General features: G+C 33.8%; 1 protein-coding gene across 5 annotated transcripts in view; it reads right to left on the minus strand.

The window, feature by feature from the left end:
- The window catches only part of LOC132707863 (zinc finger homeobox protein 4), a 243,748-nt gene that overhangs the window by 50,478 nt on the left and 174,050 nt on the right, over nucleotides 1-19,220 (minus strand). The window contains exon 7 of one of the 5 annotated variants that reach the window (XM_060679849.1): nucleotides 7,219-7,467. The exons of the other annotated variants lie outside the window; for them this stretch is intronic. Coding sequence (XP_060535832.1) covers nucleotides 7,463-7,467 — 5 coding nt within the window. The 3' untranslated portion in view covers nucleotides 7,219-7,462. Of the gene's footprint in view, nucleotides 1-7,218; nucleotides 7,468-19,220 lie in introns of those variants that run through there. 5 annotated transcript variants of the gene reach the window in all.

Here is a 19,220-nt window from a genome sequence, read left to right on the forward strand (position 1 = left end):
AATTGTTGGTATAGTGCTTTTGCAGATAAATGGACTTTGGTGTGTTGACTGGCATAAAACTACCTGTGCGCCGCTCCGGTTGTGTAGCGAAGAGATTGGCAATAAGTTATAAATAAGCAATAAAAATGATGTAGTGCAGGTTAGGACAGCCGAAAGAAAACAATCATGCAACTTCATAAAAGAAGTTTTAAAATATTAGTCCTTCTTCTATTCCATAAGTCATCTGAACCTCTGGATGTTCAAAATTATAGATTAACAGTTGTATTTCGAATAGAAAGATGTTTTCCGACCAACCAAGCTATACAGGGTGTGTCGAAAAACCATCGGTTAGAGGTTGGTCAAAACTTTCGACAATACCATTTGTACAACTATGTGCGTTTCTTCACGATTAGCTTTTCAATTCAATGTTAACATCCAATTGAAAATTGGAAACTCTTGTTACTATCTTAGTTTGTTGTTTTAGAGATGGATAGAGACTTTTTGGTAATATTTGGATTGTAGTAACCGAACTTCATTTAGGACACATGAAGAATCCAAAAGAATTGTTTTTAAAATTTGTCTCTTCATCAATTGAGCGTAGCGCTAGGCAGCACAGATGATTGCACCCGTTGAATGAGGAGAAAAACCGTACATGTCCGTGACTTGTAGTAGGGTTTTTTATCTCAACAACAAAATAGTAGCCAGTTGCTTGATATCTTTCAACAAATCCAAGTAAAATTATATCATCCAGTGATAGTGAAGGAGGTAATGAATCTAGTAGTATCAAGTATAAAAAGAAAAAGGAATGTCGCTAGTTGCAAACACAACTTGAGAAAGACAGCACGTTTACAGGGTCAGGAACATGTTTCTAAAAAGGTGAAACACGTAAATACAAAAACTGTAAGGCATGGGTGCAGTTAATAAGTTAGAATAGTTTACTGAAGAAGACAAAAAATGTGTTTTATCCAAGCTACTTAGCCGTACCTCTAGAAACGAACAAGACACGTACTTACAAGGACTAATGGAAGCAAAACCAATCCAGAGACATCAAGTCGGAGGTACGAAAAACAAACAAGAAAGAAAATCACACTTTTCCTATTTTGTTTCGAAAGGCCCAGATCGAATTTCCGTGTACAAACAGGCATTTGCGCCTGAATTTCCGACTTTTGGCAGGTAAATCGCCACAGGATCACATGGACTCAGAAAATTAAAGAGCACATTGAGGCGTTTTCCGGTCAAAGCTTCACATTATTCCTCCAAAATCATTCGTTATATAGATGTTGTCGCAAAAAATATCCAGAGCTGGAAAATTTAGTTAAATTCGAATTCTATATGAAATATTTTAAAGAAAACTTCGCTTTTAAGTTTGGGAGACCACAGGTTGATGTATGCTAGGAGCGCGAAAGACCTGGAACGAAGGTGAAGGATGTTAAACTTAACGATAATGCAAAAAGAGTAGTTGCAGAGGAACTAATGGTCCATAAAAGGTGGGCAAAGAAATTTTATAATAAAATTAAAGAAGTGCAAAACCTGTGGATTTAAAGACCAGAAGTAATAGGACTAACTTTTGATTGACAGCCCTGGGTATTTGCATTCCAAATACACAATCTTAAAGAAAATACTGGTCATTTTCATAATTACCACGAAGGTGAAGGCCAGAAGGGACCTAATGAAGTGTGCACATTTCTGAATCATTACATAACGAATCAAATACCCCCTGAAATCACTGAACTGCATTTATTTTCCGATGGATGTGCAGGGCAGAACCGAAATGAAACAATGGTTCGTTTCCTCTTAGCATTACAGGCAACCAAGAGGTTCAACAAAATATATCACTAATTTCCAGTAAGGGGACATTCGTTTCTGCCCTGCGACCGAGATTTCGGATGTGCAAAACGGAATTTCAGACAACATGACTGAATTTACACTGGAGAACAATATGAGAACTTCCAGAAAAAGACAAACATTTACGCTGAATTGAATCCGACACAGTGACAATACTTATTTTAAGAACTGGTTTCATAATTACTATAAAAAAACGTGTAGCACTCGAGGCACCGGTTCCAATAAGGAAAACTTTTCTGTATCAAACTATTGTCAGTTCCTGTATGAAAGTGCTAATCCAGGATATGTTAAAACCTGAGAGTATATAGATGGTTTACACTCACATACTTTTAAATTACTCAAAGAACATAACAGCAGCCCACCTCTGCCCAACAATAAGGCATATCAAGGACTTGTACCAATCAACGAAAAAAAAAAGTACTGGACATCAAGAAGGTAACGACGTATAACTACGGTGAAGTCGAGGAATTCTATTACCACATCACATGATGGAATACCAAAAATAACGATTGATTGAGATGTCTGCTTTGATAATGTAAATCAACAAATATTCATTAGTTTTTTTTATATAGGGGGTTGAGTTACAAAACCGTACATGTCCATCCCCTTTTTTTATCTACGATTCGTAGTGCATTCTATTTTTTGAAAAACTACCATACATTGCAAACCAGAAGACCTAAAACTTTTCTATGCAAGGCGAATCATATGTCGACTAATTTCAAAGTTAAAAGGTTTTTTATTGATTTTCTGGAAACGCTGATTTTGGACTTGTACGGTTTTCCGAGTCACCGATTCAATTGTAAATAGTAATATATTATTCTGATAGTATATTTTAATTAAAAAGCTAGCTGGTAGAAAAACATCGTTCTTTTTAAAAGCGAAGTTTTAATATATATCAACAATTTTTATATTCACAGTCGTCAAATTTAAGCCCTTTTTTTGTAATTGCAACAAAACAAAGTCGGGCCTATTGACGTGAATAAGAGACAATGCAACTTAATTTGATTCGAGGAGAAAATTAAGATCAGATTATAAACATATGGCAATAAAATGAGCCGTTAGGAAACAATAAATGAGGATCAAGTTATGAAATGAATAGAAAATCTAGAAAATTATGACGACCAAATGGGATTAGCGGCTTCAGCAAAAACTCAGCAAAAGGAAACTCGACATAAGGAAAATGAAGACCTGTAAAAACATTTTATTAAAAAAAAAAACGGCAAAAGCGGCAAACGACTAAACGGGAACAAGAAAAAAACCAAAAGTCGTCGAAAGTTGGAAGACACCGAGGACTCGAGCCGATGGGCTGGGGGGTTCAAGGTTTCCGAAAAATTGATCGGCCGTTGATTTATTTACGGGCCGAGATCGACGAGTTTTAGAAAAACATACACGTTCGAGGACCTTTTTGCCCGCGCTGCCGAATCGCTAATGTCCGCCCCGGGGGTCGTCCCATTGTGTGTCCCCCGCCCGTTTTGCTTTGAAATTTTAATTCCCGAAGTCGCCTTTTTATCGGCGGGCATCCGGCTCGCAGGACCGTTTGTTGTCGCTGACTGGGCTCGTCGAAAAAATGACGGCGACGACGACATTAAAATAATTGACGTCACCAGAATCTGTCTCGGATCTGTTTTGCGGTTAATTAACGCGAGTTGAGATAATTAGAGATGCAGCGGCGTGCGCAGATAACCGATCCCGAATTCTGGCACTTCGTTTTTGTTCTATGAGACGCGAAGGAAGGCTTAACTCAAAGATTATTAATGGAAAAAACAATTTTCACAATTCGGCAAAGACATTTTCTAAACCATGTGTATTTGCCTTTTTTTTAAATTTTACTATCTAACGAATCAATGGCGATAAACTTATTTTTTTCTTTAAAAAATTTGAGTGTTTCTTCAATTCGTTGGCACTTTAGCATGCAATTTAATTTTATTCGATTCTTTTAAAAAGTAAATATTAAATATATTAAATATTCCAACATCAGTGGCGTACCATGATTGTACGTGTTAACATCAACTAGATCACCCTCTCGAACGCCACTGACACGAATCGTTTTATTTTTATTACACATAATTAAAGATCCTTATTTATTTATCTATTTGCTCTTTGGGACACAAACAGGCTAAACCCACAACAGTATCCTGTTAAGAATTACAATAGAAGTAGATAGCTATGCAAAGCTTAATTAACAACAATACAAAAAAAAAGAAAAGGAGAAAAAAAAAAGCGTTGAATTGGGTCCAGCATGGAAAAAAAGTACGCAATAAAAATAACATTTCAAATTTAAAAGCACAAGAAATCCACCAACTTATGCACGAAAAAAGCCAAAGAAAAAGGACTTTTTTTAAAAATTATATTCTATTTATTTATTGACAAGTAGAATATAGAATTGTTGTATTTATTTATTAATTTATTTTGTAGTATATTTGAAATAAGTAACGTCAAGAAGAGAATTGGATAACGAGTATGGATAGAAAAGTCTAACCTTCTTTAAGGGCAACAAACAAGTTTTTTCACAATGAACTAAAAGGATTTTGAGTAAATAATAAATAATATTATGCGTTTTTAATATTTTCCTAATTATTTCGCACTTTTAATATTTACAATTTTAATATTTGCCATTTTATTTTGTGTTCTTAACATTTTCCTCCATATTTTGCGTTTTTAATAATATCCTCTTTATTTTGCGTTTTAAACAGGCTTATTTTTGTGTGATGCCTGTAAAACCTTTGTATTAGATTTTGAATCAACCTGTGTAAAAACTGAGCTAACCCAAAAAACAAACCAAAGCTAACCAAATCTATGCTTAGCTTTTGCGTTTATATTTTTTAATGATCAAATCGAGACAGGCGCACGCCACTGGAGCGCCTCGTTCCGCTGGAAAATGACGAGCAGTTTGGACGTCCGAATGTCGAACTGGTTTAACGTCGTCTCTTCGTCTCGCTATTTAAATATTTAAATATGTCACCGATATTCTTTTGTCTGTCCGTTTCACGAACAAACAGACGCTAACTTAGAATTGCTAATTGTTTTCAAGATGGCCGGCTATTTGGAGCGATGTTAAACGACGCACACTTTCGATCGTCTCGGAATGTGGAAAAATGAGTTGGAAACGAAAATTGCGAAATTTAAGATAAGTTAAACTTGGTTTACCCCAAAACCATTGTTTTTGGCATTTTTGAGGGTTGCATTTTAAGTAAAATACTTTTTTAATTTTTTGTTTTTTTGTTTTTTTAAATATTGTAGGTGTGTTATTGGAACGATGTTCAATACATTTCAGAACACTTTCACTGTTTTTGAATTTCCACACGTTTTGGCGTAGGAAGAAGTTGACAAAATGTATTTATAGTTTTGTGCAAAACAGAAATTACCATCCGTTTCCTGGCAGACCAAGAAAGTTTAACCATTTAATATTATAATTTTTCTTTATTTATGTTTAGTATAATAATAACATAAAAGTAATTTAATCAAAATAGATACATAGAGATATAAATATATTTTCATAGACTTGAGACACAAGTATCAGACTTTGTCATAGCGTAAAATTAAGAAAAAATAATATACAATACAACGAAAAACAATTAAAAAAAACATCGAGAAACGAAACAATTTTCAAGGAGTTCGAAATATCCACCAGAAAGAAAATCTTCTAATTTTTATTTTTATCTTTTTATCTTATTATTTTATATTTTATTTAATATCGTAATAGCAATTTTAATTTGATCAGATATTTAAAGATTGCTACAATTTTTGGAAAATTTAAGACATGGAAATTAACAGCTAAACGTGCAGATGTTATAAAAACCGTCAATTGTTTTTGACAAATATTTATTTTTAGTTTCAAAGTGGGTAACATCAGGGACTTCAAACATAATATTTTAACATATTTCGGAAACTCCAGCGAAAAAGTGTAATTTCTTAAGTAAACATAATCTAAAAATAGCTTTTAAAACTAACAATCCTTTAAAAAATTTAACTAAAAATATGGTATGTAAATGTATGTAAGTATGTAAAGGCATATAAACTTTGTTTCGTATATAAGCTTGATTTCAACTATGCATTTTATTTCAGAGAATGTAGCCACAGATTCAATAAATATTTTCAAATTTTAAATAATAAATTTACTTTAGCTTTGGAAATTGTCAAATTAAAAAATTCAAATACCTTTATATAGTAATAACTCACCTCTTATGAAAGTTATTTTGGGCCTAGTTACCTAGGGATGCAAAAATGGTACCTAGTTTTTATTCTTTTAGCTAGAATTTAGCCTCCTTCTTACCTAGACTTAATGATTACAGATTTTGTGTATATAAAGTTCCAGTAAACATTTTGCTTTCTAAAAAACTATTATGAAATGAAGTTTTTCTGATAAATATCGTTACATCCTGTGCGGTGTTCCACTGATCATATATTTATCCTTGCGACTGTATGTCATTCCACCAACTTCAAAGGTTTTATGAGATCGCGTAAAATTCGGTCATAATTAATTTTAAATCTATCTAGCAGTAGGAATGAAAATTGAAAACTATTTAGTAAAATTTTTCTTACTGAGTTATAACACCAGCGAAGATCCTAGGAGGTTTACCAAGTGGAGTAATATTTCTTATATAATTGTTATAATTTTAAGGTTGTTTAGATATTTTTTATCAGTTTAAATATTCAAAACCAAAGTAAGAAGCTTAGAAAACACTTTCATTTTTGAAAAATCGGTTAAAGTTTTATTTGAAATAATAAAAAAATGATTACCTTCATAGAATACCAACCACAATTTTTTAACATTTGATCTTCTCAATTCCCATACCACATGCGACCTGTACAAATAAGCTACCCTTGGTGGTCTGTACCCACGAAGAAGTTAAAAAAAATGAAGATAACAGTACTTGCAGTTGAACTCAAACTAAACTAAAATCACCCACCAAACTGTCAATCAATTGGAAACTTCCGATCAATCAGCAGTCCCAGAGAACCAAAGTTAAACTTTCAAATGGATAGTAATATGAACCATCGTTGTGAACGTTCAAATCAAATCAACAAGAAGAAACCAGAAGAACTCTTAAGAACACAAAGTTCTGTGTTCAATTACCCCTCTTGCGCTTACGTGGAGGAGTTATGCCACCAGCGAAGATCCTACAATACTGAGCCAGCGGAGATATAATTCTTCGCATAAAAACGGTATTTTTTATGTTCCCAGGAGTAAGTTAAGATCCCCAATGGTTAATTTACGTGTCTTTTTTTTTATGGAAAAAATTCAAGCTCTTTAGGTCTTAAACGATTATTTTTCTAATCAACACATCGCCAAGAGGTTACAAGTGACAGGGAATAAAACTCCGAGGTTCAATATTAAAAAAAATAGTTTATTAAAAATAATAATTTATCACTTTACACAACTAAAAAAACATCGCATTCGTGTATATAGGTATGTATAACTTAGGAAAAGCGACACGCTTAAGATCTACTAGGAACTTAAAATTAGCAGTTTCTTCTTCTTATTACACACGATTGTGTGTGGACATAAACTATATATACAAAAAAAGAATTTGAACAACAAAGTATCTAACATTTCGAGTTAATATCACAATGAATCCTCCGTATATCTTGGCACTCCTTCCCACACCCCCCTATCGCCGGATTATTTCGGAAAAAATTAGCCTGAAATAAAACAAAAAAATTTCAAAAAAAAAAACAAAAAACAAAAAGACAAAGCAAAAAAAAAACCAAAAAAACGACGCGCGCAGAGAATTTCAACGACTTATTATGAGGCGTACGAGCGATATATATGCAGATTTGATTATTAATTTGGGAATAAAAAGGTGTGACAGGTAGTTTTAAAGCTCGATTAGTATGGCGGACGACGCGTCGCGTTTTATACACTTATTGTTATAAAACGGCGTCGTCGCGAATTCGAATTAGGTTCTCACGTATGTCGATAATTTTTCGGTTACGAACTCTTAATATTTTATTAAATAGTCGCGTCGCTCGTTAAGTGGGGGATTAAAATTGTAATTCGCTTCGCGCGGCGACTTTTAAAAAACCCACGGCCGTTGAAAATTCTCGCGCCATGCGCATATGTAGCTAGCTAACAGAGAAAACAAAAGAGAAACCGAGAAACAAGAATTCATAAGACAACAAAATGAAAAAAAAAAATGGTGCCAAAAACCCAAAAACCAAAATTGCTTTTAATGCGCCGATTCCAAAAACGCCACCGCATTATTTTTATCGGCTCTAGTTTTTGAGATACAATCGAGACTTGATGTCTGACAATAAACTAAGTTTAAATGTCAAAAATAATGTCATTTATTAATAGAAATCGAAGTATTTTTTCGAATCCACAAACTCTCACGATTTTATTTAACTCATTGAATGGCTCTGGACTGGCATCTGCGTCCAATAAAGCCAATACCGCGTAAGTTTTTTAAGTTTTGGCCGAATTACAATAAAATTTGTCAGCAGTGTGTCCAATATATGGGGATATCGGTAACCATAGGAGATACGGTAAAATTACCATTATAAAACATAAAAAAGAAACTGCCACAGGCTACTTGAAATACTATTTACAAAACTTCTGGATTTCTTCCTGCGGCGAAATTGAAGCTAGCGCTCCACCCCTATACTACAAAATAAACCATATTTTTTTAGTAGGCCATGACGGTCTATTGATCGCAGTAATATTACAATTTGTTTTTATTTACAATTGTATAGTCAATAACGTAAATAAGTAAACAAAATTTTACTTACTAATTACATTGGAGTAAATAATAAAATATTAATTAAATAATTAATACCCATTGTTGATTAAATATTATTTAAAGTCTCAAACACAAATTAATGAAGATTATTTTCTAAACACAAGTACCATTGTGTAAGTGAAGAACTCAACAAATTGTTAAGTCCATCTGTTTCAAAATTATGCTGGTATATACACAAATAGGTGTACCCGCATTTACAGACAAAAATAGAAGATTGAACTTTTCAAATTTTCTCGAATTTCTAAGAAACGTTTCACGCTGGAAGTTTCTAATAAAATTCTTTAAAACTTTCTTAACTTAACGGATCCTCTATCTGCTACGGTTTCCGATATCTCTTTGCTATCGAATCTTTATATTGGACACACTGTATTGAACAAAAGTCAGATTATTGTTATTATATTATAGACGTTGTTATTTGTTCTGTAACTGGATGTCGGTCAATAAATGTATTAATTTAATGAGAGAAAAAATTGTTTGGAGTACTTGCCATGTTAGTTTCCTGAGATTATTACCTCAATGAACGAGACTGAATCTAGTCCTTGGTGTTCATTCGTTCAAGTAGAACAAAAATTTTTTGGTAACCATAAAACAGAATCACGTAAAATTAGAGAAACTATGCTTATAAATGTTAATAACTTCTCCAGCTATCTAAATCACTTTTCAAAAAATAAAGGTAAGTGTCTAGAAAAAAAAACTAGCAGACCACTGCTGGAGCCTTCCTCAATACTGTTCTAGTAAACTCTATTCTAGAAAGTCGTATAAAAGAATATTTTTTATATGATGAAGTGAGTGAAGTAAACACAAGTTAAAAATATAAAATGATAACGGTACCGTATCTCAAAAATTAGATCTGAGGTATCTTTTGCAGTCTGCACCCAGAAATGATGTAGGAACTAACCAAAACTAGCCATCCGATAAATGTACGTGATTTCACTTACGGTTTTTGCAAATAAGCACCGTCACATCCACCCAAACCAAACAGCCCCGCGTCTATCATACACGTAAACAAAGTAGGGGCCCGACCGCGGAACCTTGCGGATCACCGAGTTGATTTTCACACCATCTCATGTTTATTTTTAAATAAATGCGTCAAAAACAATTAGTTAGATTTACAGCAATTGTTAATGAATGATGAGGTTGGCATTTAGAACATTTAGTGCAGTTAGGTATATGCCAAAATCATTAAATTTTACTTTACTTTGTCTTTTATTACGAATTTGTCATTGTAATTTGTATATTTCTTGATATCCACTGTAGAGCTGCTGAGAGAACTAAGAGAATGACAGCTTTTATGTTTAAAAAAAAACAAGCAAAATCATTGGGCAATATCGCAAATACTATCGGTCGTTCTAAAAAGACGGTGAAAAATTTCGGAAAAGGTACGTGAAAACCGTGGAGCAAGAAGAAATGCAACCTGCATGAAGGGAGATAGATTGTTTGTATTTATAAAAACGACCCATTTGAATCACCTAACGCCAATGAAACCTAACTGGAGTTAGAAATGAAGTTCAAGGACTGCTCGGAGAAGAGATGCATGATAGAGCTGCAAGAAAAGTTCCTCTATTATCTTCAAAGAATACTAAACATTGTTTAAAGTTTGATCAAAATTATTTAAATTGCAATGGAGCGATGATACAAAAATAAATTTAATAGGCTTTGATGGCAGGCTATATGCTCGAAGACCGCCCAACCAGGAACTATCCTTGACACAATGGTGTACATTTTAATTTCGTGGCATTCCCAATCTGATACGCGAATCTTTGGACTTAAAAATGCAAATGGCACTCGTAAAACAAAAAATAAGCAAGAAGTTGGGAAATAATTAGAGCAGAATGGGAAGCAATACCAGTAGAATTTTGTCAAAGGTTTATAAAACTCTATGGTCATTAAACCAAGTATTAGTTATTAGGTAATATGTGTGTGCGTAATCTAATCAGTCAAGACTAATAACCAAAACCATTTGTTGATGTTGTATTGTATTTATTTCTTGAAAGCGTTTTTATTATTTATTTGTTAAATATTTATACTAAAAATTTCAGGTTAGATTTGTATTTTTTTTCTTTACTAATTAGATGTTTGTAATAAAATTTGTTTTATAACATAAATGGGTCCCTAAGAGCTTATTCACCACAAAAACATATTAGATTGAAATGGCTCTATTTCATTGTTGTTGAGTGATACTATTCTTTTCCTATTTATATTTTATTCGACATTTCGATCATAATATGGATCTTTATATAACCCATAAATTGTGTTATTTTAAATGTATATATTGTAATACATAAATAAGTAGAAATATTAAATAACTGACACGAATATTTTGACTTTTATGTTTACAATGTGTTGCTAAAAGTTGATTTAATTGTTGTTATTAATATGAGAGCTAGTAAAGCGACTTTGGGTCCGAAAGCTATTGGCCTGCGACGGGGCCCCCGCGAGCCGATCCCCCGGACTCATATCGGGACCGCGCGGTGGCCAAACGCCTTCCCGATGAAGACGTACCGCGCGACGTAGGATCGCAAAAACTCTGCGTTGCAACACACACACGCACGACTTTTTAATCGACTGCAAGAACGCCGACCGCGAGCGCCAATGGAAACGCGTAATCCGGTAGCTATAGAAACCAAACTGCTTGTTTGTCTTATTGTAAAAGTAGAATGAATCCGCGGGCCCCGCCCATTAGCCGTCGTGCCGTCTCTGTCGCGTCGCGCGGCATCCTCCTCGCCCGTTACATTGTTTATACGTACGTATTCTTCTTCTTTTCTTCTTCTTCGTCGTCGTCATCGTATCGCGATCTATTAAAACCGATTTATTGCCGAGGCCGAACGGCGGCGTATTCGGACTTCTTTTTCTTCAACTTTATATCCGCGTATAATGACTTTTAAGGCCGCTAAATGTTGGCAAACCGAAACGGATAATTGCCGTTGCTCCGCGTTTTGCCACAATTTATCCGGTAAGCGGACGACGGTCGTTGGTTTGATGTGAGACGAGAGCTTTTGACGGGCGGTGACGTGTGGGACGCCCGGCTTCAGCAAATTGCCCGCGCCATAATTTTTTTTAGTTGTACCCGTAACTGCTCCGAGCGCATGAGTCGGGAATTTTTGAAATTTGTACTTAGCGGTAGTGACGCGACGCACCCCGATCCGAAAGGCGAAAAAACCTAAACAGATTTTTTTTTAAAGCACAGTTGAACTCAAAATATACCCAAATATCTGTTTACAAAAATATTGACTGAAATATATTTTGCAAGGCATTTAAAATGCTTGATAAGGTCACACATATTTCAGAATAATATCTGACTTTTGAAAAATATTATTAAAAAAAAGTTTTAACCCTTTAAGTGGAAAGTAGCTATTGAAGTGTTCATAGATCTAAGAAAGGCTTTTGATATAGTTGATATTTTATTAAATAAATTGGAGAACCTAGGAATTACTGGAGCTAAAAGTTTTATTGAAGATAGAAATTAATTTGTCAAACTTAAGAACATCACAAGGGATATACGCTCGAATTCCTTGGGAGTGCCGCAGGGTTCAGACCTGGGGCCTCTGTTATCCTCTCTATATGTTTTAAACTAAAACTTGCCAATCTCAAACCACCCTATTTTACATTTTATCTACAAAACATAAAAATAAATATTAACAATACACCTCTAGAGCAAGTAAATAATGTTAGATATTTAGGGCTAACTGTGGATCACATGCTGGAATGACCATGTAAATGCTATAGATAATAAAATTGTACCTATGACGGCTGCGATATTTAAATGTAGACTTTATGTATCTATATACAAAAAACTAAATATAATTAAGTTGAACTCACTTCTACAAATCGAACAACGTAAATTAATATGAAATGCATAATTGTCATGCGAGAATTATGAACAGTATATGTATATATCGGATTAACACAAGGACCAATTTAGGACTGCAAAATCCTATTGTTAGTGCCTCCAAACCCTATAATAATTTACCAAAAGTTTGAAATTTTAATTATATTTTTTCCTAAAACAAAAAAGTTGAATAAACAAGGTATTTTCGACATTTGCACAAAATATGGCATGGGTATCGATTTTTTAGAAAACTGTAATCAACTTTTTACATAATTTTTTGGACCAAACCATAGTGTTCACAGGAAATACTAACAAAATAGGCAAAAAAGACTACTACAACCCAAACGTTCGCATATATATTCTTAGACCCGGCTGTTCGAACTTAATTCAATATATGTTTTACGAAATTTAAATCAAGACAACTTGCCGATTTAACATAAATATCTTTCGAACTCAAATATTTCAAAGCATAAAGCATTAAAAAATAACATGAATTGCCCTTCGTGGGTGTAACTTGAGTCAAAAACCAAATTCCTAGCATATTGTGTATATTTTAATAAGATATATATAACATAAATAGCAAATAAATAAGAGCAACTCCAGCTTGGCATTTGTTAAGTCAGCCGTTTTTATTTTTATTTAATAATAAATAATAAAAAAGAATTAAAAAACGGAAAGATTTTTTTAGCTTTTTATTTCATGCTTTAAACAAAATAGTCTTGCGCCTGTCAAAACTTAGTATCGTTTTTATCAGTCACAGGCACAGTTCAAAATTCAATAGAAAGATTTTGCGGGCATCTTTACCATTTTTAATTTCATATAAAAGTGTGTCCTGAAACATGAGAACAGGACATTCATGATACTGAGTGTTACGATTTTTAGAAAAAAAAAACGTTTTCTTGATACTAAAGCAAGCATACTTGTAGTCTCAAAATTATTCATTTAAGTAGAGTGATCTAATTGACGTGTTTTTAAACCAAGCAGTCAAAAAGAAAACTTAGGACATGTTTATATGAAGAAATACACTTTTTAGAAGGCAAATATAATAAAATTTGATAGCAAAGCATTCACTTATACAGAAAAATGGGCACACGCATCACAGTTTAGTATAGGCGGCAACTTGTATATTTATATACAAAAATTATATTAGTCAGGAGCAATGTATTTCAAATTTACCATAATCGTTATTATTATCCTCTATAGTCTAAAAACTCTACTGGAATGATACAAATGCCCTCAGCTAAGCAGGCAATATGTTGTTTTTTTAAAACACTAGACTTGTTTACTATGCGATACTTTTCGACAATTGGTTTACATTGCCGTGCCACCTAAGTTCTCAATCAAAATCTACATTACATTTTCTGGTGAAGGTTTTACTTTTATTTTGAAATTTCAATTTTCAACGCCTTTATCTGTCGTTTGCTGTAGTAGATTATAATAAGTAAAAAACGAGCAAAAATGTTTCTGTTCTTATTAAACTTGTCTGTAGTCTATTGTACTTCTGAAAAGACTAGACCATTTAAAATTGTCGAGAGGAAAAAAAGGGCGAAAATAATTGTAATATTTAATATTTGCAAAAGCAATGTAGAAAATTTGTTAATAAATCAGACTGCAGATAAAATTTTCGTACTCAGTGGAGAGTTTTTGTGTAAAATATTGAATCTAATTTACAAATATGGAATTCTATCTAATTTAGAGTGTTGATACTTAATTTTTAATACGTTTAATATATAAAAATTCCGGATATGTACTAATATTTTTCTACAGCATGTTTATTAATATAGTACGAAGAGCATGAAAGCCAATTCTTTATCAAACTTAGTTTGTTGTTTCATGACGTCACGTGTTAACATTTCTTTCAGACATTACCAAATGAACAACCGTAATTGGCCAATGACCACATAAAAATGTACATAAAATGTATTAACTGATCTGCTTTTTGCATCTAATGTAGGGTTCAACATTTTTTGTGTCTGTCCCACTTCATTTTGAACCGCCGCGATCCAAATATCAAAATACCAATAACGACAATTCCCCGTTTAAATTTTCAATTTGCGAAACGGTTATTGTTGCTATACGGTTCGCTCGGCGCGGCTCAATTAACGCACCAAATTGATATCGAACGGTTCGAAGGAGCTCAGAAACAATGAGCAATATGAATTGTTATTTTAATATCGTCGGGCGAGACGTGCGGGAACCGCCATTGTTGTTTATGTTAATTGCGAACGGGGTAATTTACGAGCCGCGCGGCCTGTCGCCGCGTTACGTCGTAAATTTTCCACCCAACAAAAGATCCCGATCCATAACCGATAATCGAACGCATGTGACGCACTTTTTTACTTAAATCGAAAGGGTGAGGGGGAGAGGATTTTTGGATTTCGCGTCGCGGGGTACGTTTACGCAGATTCGACGCCATCTGGCGATGCGATAGCGAGCAATGTAACGGAAGTATAAATATGTACGAAAACACCACAAAAGGAACCACTTTTCCAGGTCGATTTTTCTGAAATTCCATTTAAATGTAATGTAGCTCTCTCTTCGGCAAGTTGTTTGAGTCACTTGTTTTGAAGCAATTATTCTTTATGGTTAAAGGGCGTATTGACCTGAATCAGCACTGAATTTTTTGTAAAAGATCAGTCTCAACTACTATGGTTTATGTGCCGTTTACACCGACTTCTCCAAAGTTTTTGACAAAATACACCACCCAACTCTTGGTCGGATTCCTTAAGAGTGACTTGTACGAACGATCTCGGTATTTTGTTGTTAATGGGATAAAATCAAATATAACTTCGGGGGTACCTCGTTTGTGTCCCTTATTGTTTGCCATTTTCCTGTATGACGTTGGCCGGTGCGTTTTACTCCTTACTTCCTCCTTGCAGATGGTCTAAAAATTTCAAAATTGGTTCACTCGGCGGCAGACTACGTCTTGATGCAGAGAGATTTGTCAAATTTTGAAGAATATTGTTCTCCGTTGCAAATTAAAAGTGATATCTACCTAGATAACTGCAAACTGAACTTTTCGGACTCTGTAAAGCACCTGGGGCTTCTTTTTGAGATGCTAGCAGGAAACATTGTTCAAAAGGCTTTGGATTTATTTTATGGGTGACTAGTGTGTTCAATAATAAAAAGTCTTTAATAATACTTATTTACAGTCTTGTCAGACCCGTGTTGGAATATGCTACGCCAGTATGGAATCCAATGTATCTTAAATATATCGGACTACTGGAGAGTGTCCAACGAAATAAGTGCTATAGATTATATATTTAATAGAGACAGGCATTTTTTTAGTTATAGTGAAAACTTTCATTTGTATTGTATTCACTTCGGAAAATCGTAGAACAAATTTTGATTTATTATTTCTTTATAAGGTTGGACTCTATTTTCGTTTTGGAAAAAATCTACATTAACTGATTATTAATTAACAGACGTACCCCCTACTTATAACAGGGTGGAGGACGCGTTTTTGAACCTTGACCTAATTGCTCTCAGCTTTGAATCCTTTAAACGACACTTAAGACGGTATACGAATTAACATACGGTAAAAAAATAATTTAAACATTTAAACTAGGCCACTGAGAAAGTATCTTTTTATTGTGACATTTCGTGCCTTCTTTTTATTGGACAGTTGGATCTATCTGTAGGAAAGACTTGTTTATAAATAAATAAATCAGTAAAATCATCGTTTTCATTTTTTTTCTTTAATGTTCAGTGGGATGAACAGTATCACCAAATAAGGATTCATGTCTAAACTACCAAAAAATGTTATCGCCAAATTTTTATAATTTTCAACGAAATGATGATTCCGTCACTAAAACTACTCCTCGGCCCGATTATGATCAAAATCAGAGTTTTTATTATTTCGTTACAATTTTTTAACAAAAATGTCACTCTCTGAATTAAACGGTAGCTCTGAATGAAAACTCAGCCTAAATTACCAAAAAACGACAAAAAAATCGACATCTTTGGTCAATTTCCACTTTTGGGGTTAAACAATATAAATACTTTTGTTATCAATTAGTCAAGACGATTTTGTGATCAAAATCAGCGTTTTCACCGTTTCTTTAGAACTTTTCAACAAAAATGTCATTCTCTGAGTTAAACGGTAGCTCTGAATGAAAACTCAGCCTAAATTACCAAAAAACGACTAAAAATCCACATTTTTGGTCGATCTCCACTTTTGGGGTTAAGCAATAGCTCCAAATAAGGACCCGTGTGTAATTTGACCTAAAAAGTCACTAAACTCCACTTTTTAGGGAAAATTTTGGGGAAACATAACGTTTCCAATTTTTTTTTAAATTTTGACCAGAAACTTCATCCGCTGAGCTGAAAAGTAGCTCTAATTGGACTAGAAATAAGATGTAAGAGATAATTAGTGTAAATCATTTATTGCCAAAAAAAGGTAGAGATAAATTTTAGAAATGAACATGATACACATGACATATTGTTTCTTTTTGAATTACAAATTATATTATATAAAAATTATAATGAAATATGTTCATGATGATCTAATTAACAGAAAAAAAAATATCATTTGATAATTAATTCATCACCAGTGAGAACAAACAATACCAGACATAAAAAATCACAGAAGAGCATCACCAACATCACAATTTAGAGACAAACATAATGCAAAAAAAGTAATGTTATGTTATGTTAGGATTTTGTTTCCCTTGTAAAATGGTCTACTACTTTTACAAGCACAGTGATTAATCACGAATTTGTAAATTTTAGTAAGAATTCTTTAAGTAATGTTTTTGACAATTATGTGTCTGATCACAGATCAGCTTTCATAGAACTTCAAATATTTCAAAATGACATCTCGAATTGGTACAAACTTCAGTGACTCCAGAATTCAGAATGTTGAGCAATCTCTTCGTCTGGAGGATTGGTTGGATTGCAATAGTTTTTACTATGATTTTTTGTACTATTTTAGATTACATCCAAAAATAAAAAATAGGAAATTAAGGCGTCTAGAGCTAATTTAAAAAATCTTTTTGTTCTTAAGCAGTGAAATTCGCTATTGAACAGGGTATATACAGAACGAAGGAAACAAAAAAATAGTTGGGATAAGCCTCGAGACTGATCAGAAGTTTTTCAGACGATCGTTCTCAATTTGTATCCCTCATAACGGTAAGAGAATGGACAGTGAAAATTCAGCTGGTCGACGCATAGCGATGGGTGTCCCACAAGGTTCAGTTTTAGGCTCTGTACTCTTCATATTACATGTAAACTGCCTTTTGAAAATTTTAACTGATGCATTTTTTGTGATGTGATCTTTCCTTGGTGCTGTCGTGTGGGAATTACGATGACCTCTCTACTGTAGGCTGTCGACGACTTCGAGGTCACCTGATTATTTAGCTGTTCGTATTTTTTTAACAATCTGCCCTTGGAGTTAAGAAACAAAAGTGTCTATTTAAAAAACGATTAAAAATATTTTTGTTATCCGAGACAATTTACAGTATAGACTCTAGACGAATTTTTTTGAGTAAATGTTTTTTATATGTCTACGTACATTGTACCTATTATGAATGTTGACTATTCCTATACAATTTTGTAGTTGTCCTTGGAAAAATAATTATTATTATTATTATTATTATGAATGGCAGAAAACTATATCTCCAACATTTATCCTTATTCTTGTTATCCAAAACATTTTATAATATAGACGAATTTTTAGTTGTCTTTGGGAAAATATATATTATTATTATTATTATTAAACGCAAAAATTTAAGTTGCCCTTCGTGGTCCAACAAAATTACGATGAATATAGCGTCAGGAGATGTTTACGGCAGGTTTTGAGGTTAAGTTTTTAGTAACGTTAACTTGTGAAACAACGAAGAAACAAAATGGCAATTTATTTCAAGCCGAACATTTTCAAACCAAATTCATTCCCGCCTCACGTTACTGCTACCGTAATAATAAGAATAGATCGGCGCGAATAGTTTAGAAGAAAAAACGGGGTTTCTAATTTAAAACCGCCGCAATGATACACGCAGTATCTACCTAGAGGGATTAAACAATGAGCCGATTCCTAGAAATTTTCGGCCCGCAGAGAGAGAGAAAAAAAGGAGACAATGCGTGGCGAAATTTTTCGAAGCTGAAATAGCCCGTGTTTTGTACCGGCTCGACAAACAAAGCAGCTGTTTACATTATCTGGTAATGATAAGTAAATCCCAGGTAGAAAAACGTAGACCGTGGCGACGAGGGGACAGCGTTTGTACAAGAGTTCCTCACACCTGGGCCAGATTAAGGACACAAATACCGATGTACGGCCCGAAAGTGGAACGACATTGTAGCATTTTATCGATTTCGTTTCGATAATGGTTCGATTCGAACGAAACGGAATTTCATTTTTTTTATAGTGGGTAGGGCAAAGCAAGCAAAGGGCAAGCTACGGATTCCTGGCACCAACAGCAAAGGGGCAAGTTGCTGAGAATTTTTTGGAGTTATAGGGGTGTCAAAAAATTATAATTTTTCTTAATAACTTTTTTTCTAATTTTCCGGCTAACCTTAAACTTAGCATGGTTACTACTAACATTATTTTTTATCTTTTGACCCAAGTTTAGGTAAAAAGTTTAATCGATATGACCTTAGCTGCCCACAACTTTAAGAAAATTTTGTCAAACCTTGTTTATAGTATATTATGTGCGGTAAACTTCATTTGAGTCGCGAGTTCATTGGGCAAAAGCGGAGCGAGTGTTTAATAGACTTGTTGCATACTCGACAAACATCAAACATCAAGCCGTGAGGTTAAAATCTCCGAAAACATCCGATTGTTTCGAAACACTTGCGGTAATATCCCGGAAATGTCCGAAGGGGCTAGGATC

Source organism: Cylas formicarius, unplaced genomic scaffold, assembly GCF_029955315.1.
Source record: "Cylas formicarius isolate icCylForm1 unplaced genomic scaffold, icCylForm1.1 PGA_scaffold_9__14_contigs__length_23061073, whole genome shotgun sequence".
Taxonomy (NCBI): domain Eukaryota; kingdom Metazoa; phylum Arthropoda; class Insecta; order Coleoptera; family Brentidae; genus Cylas; species Cylas formicarius.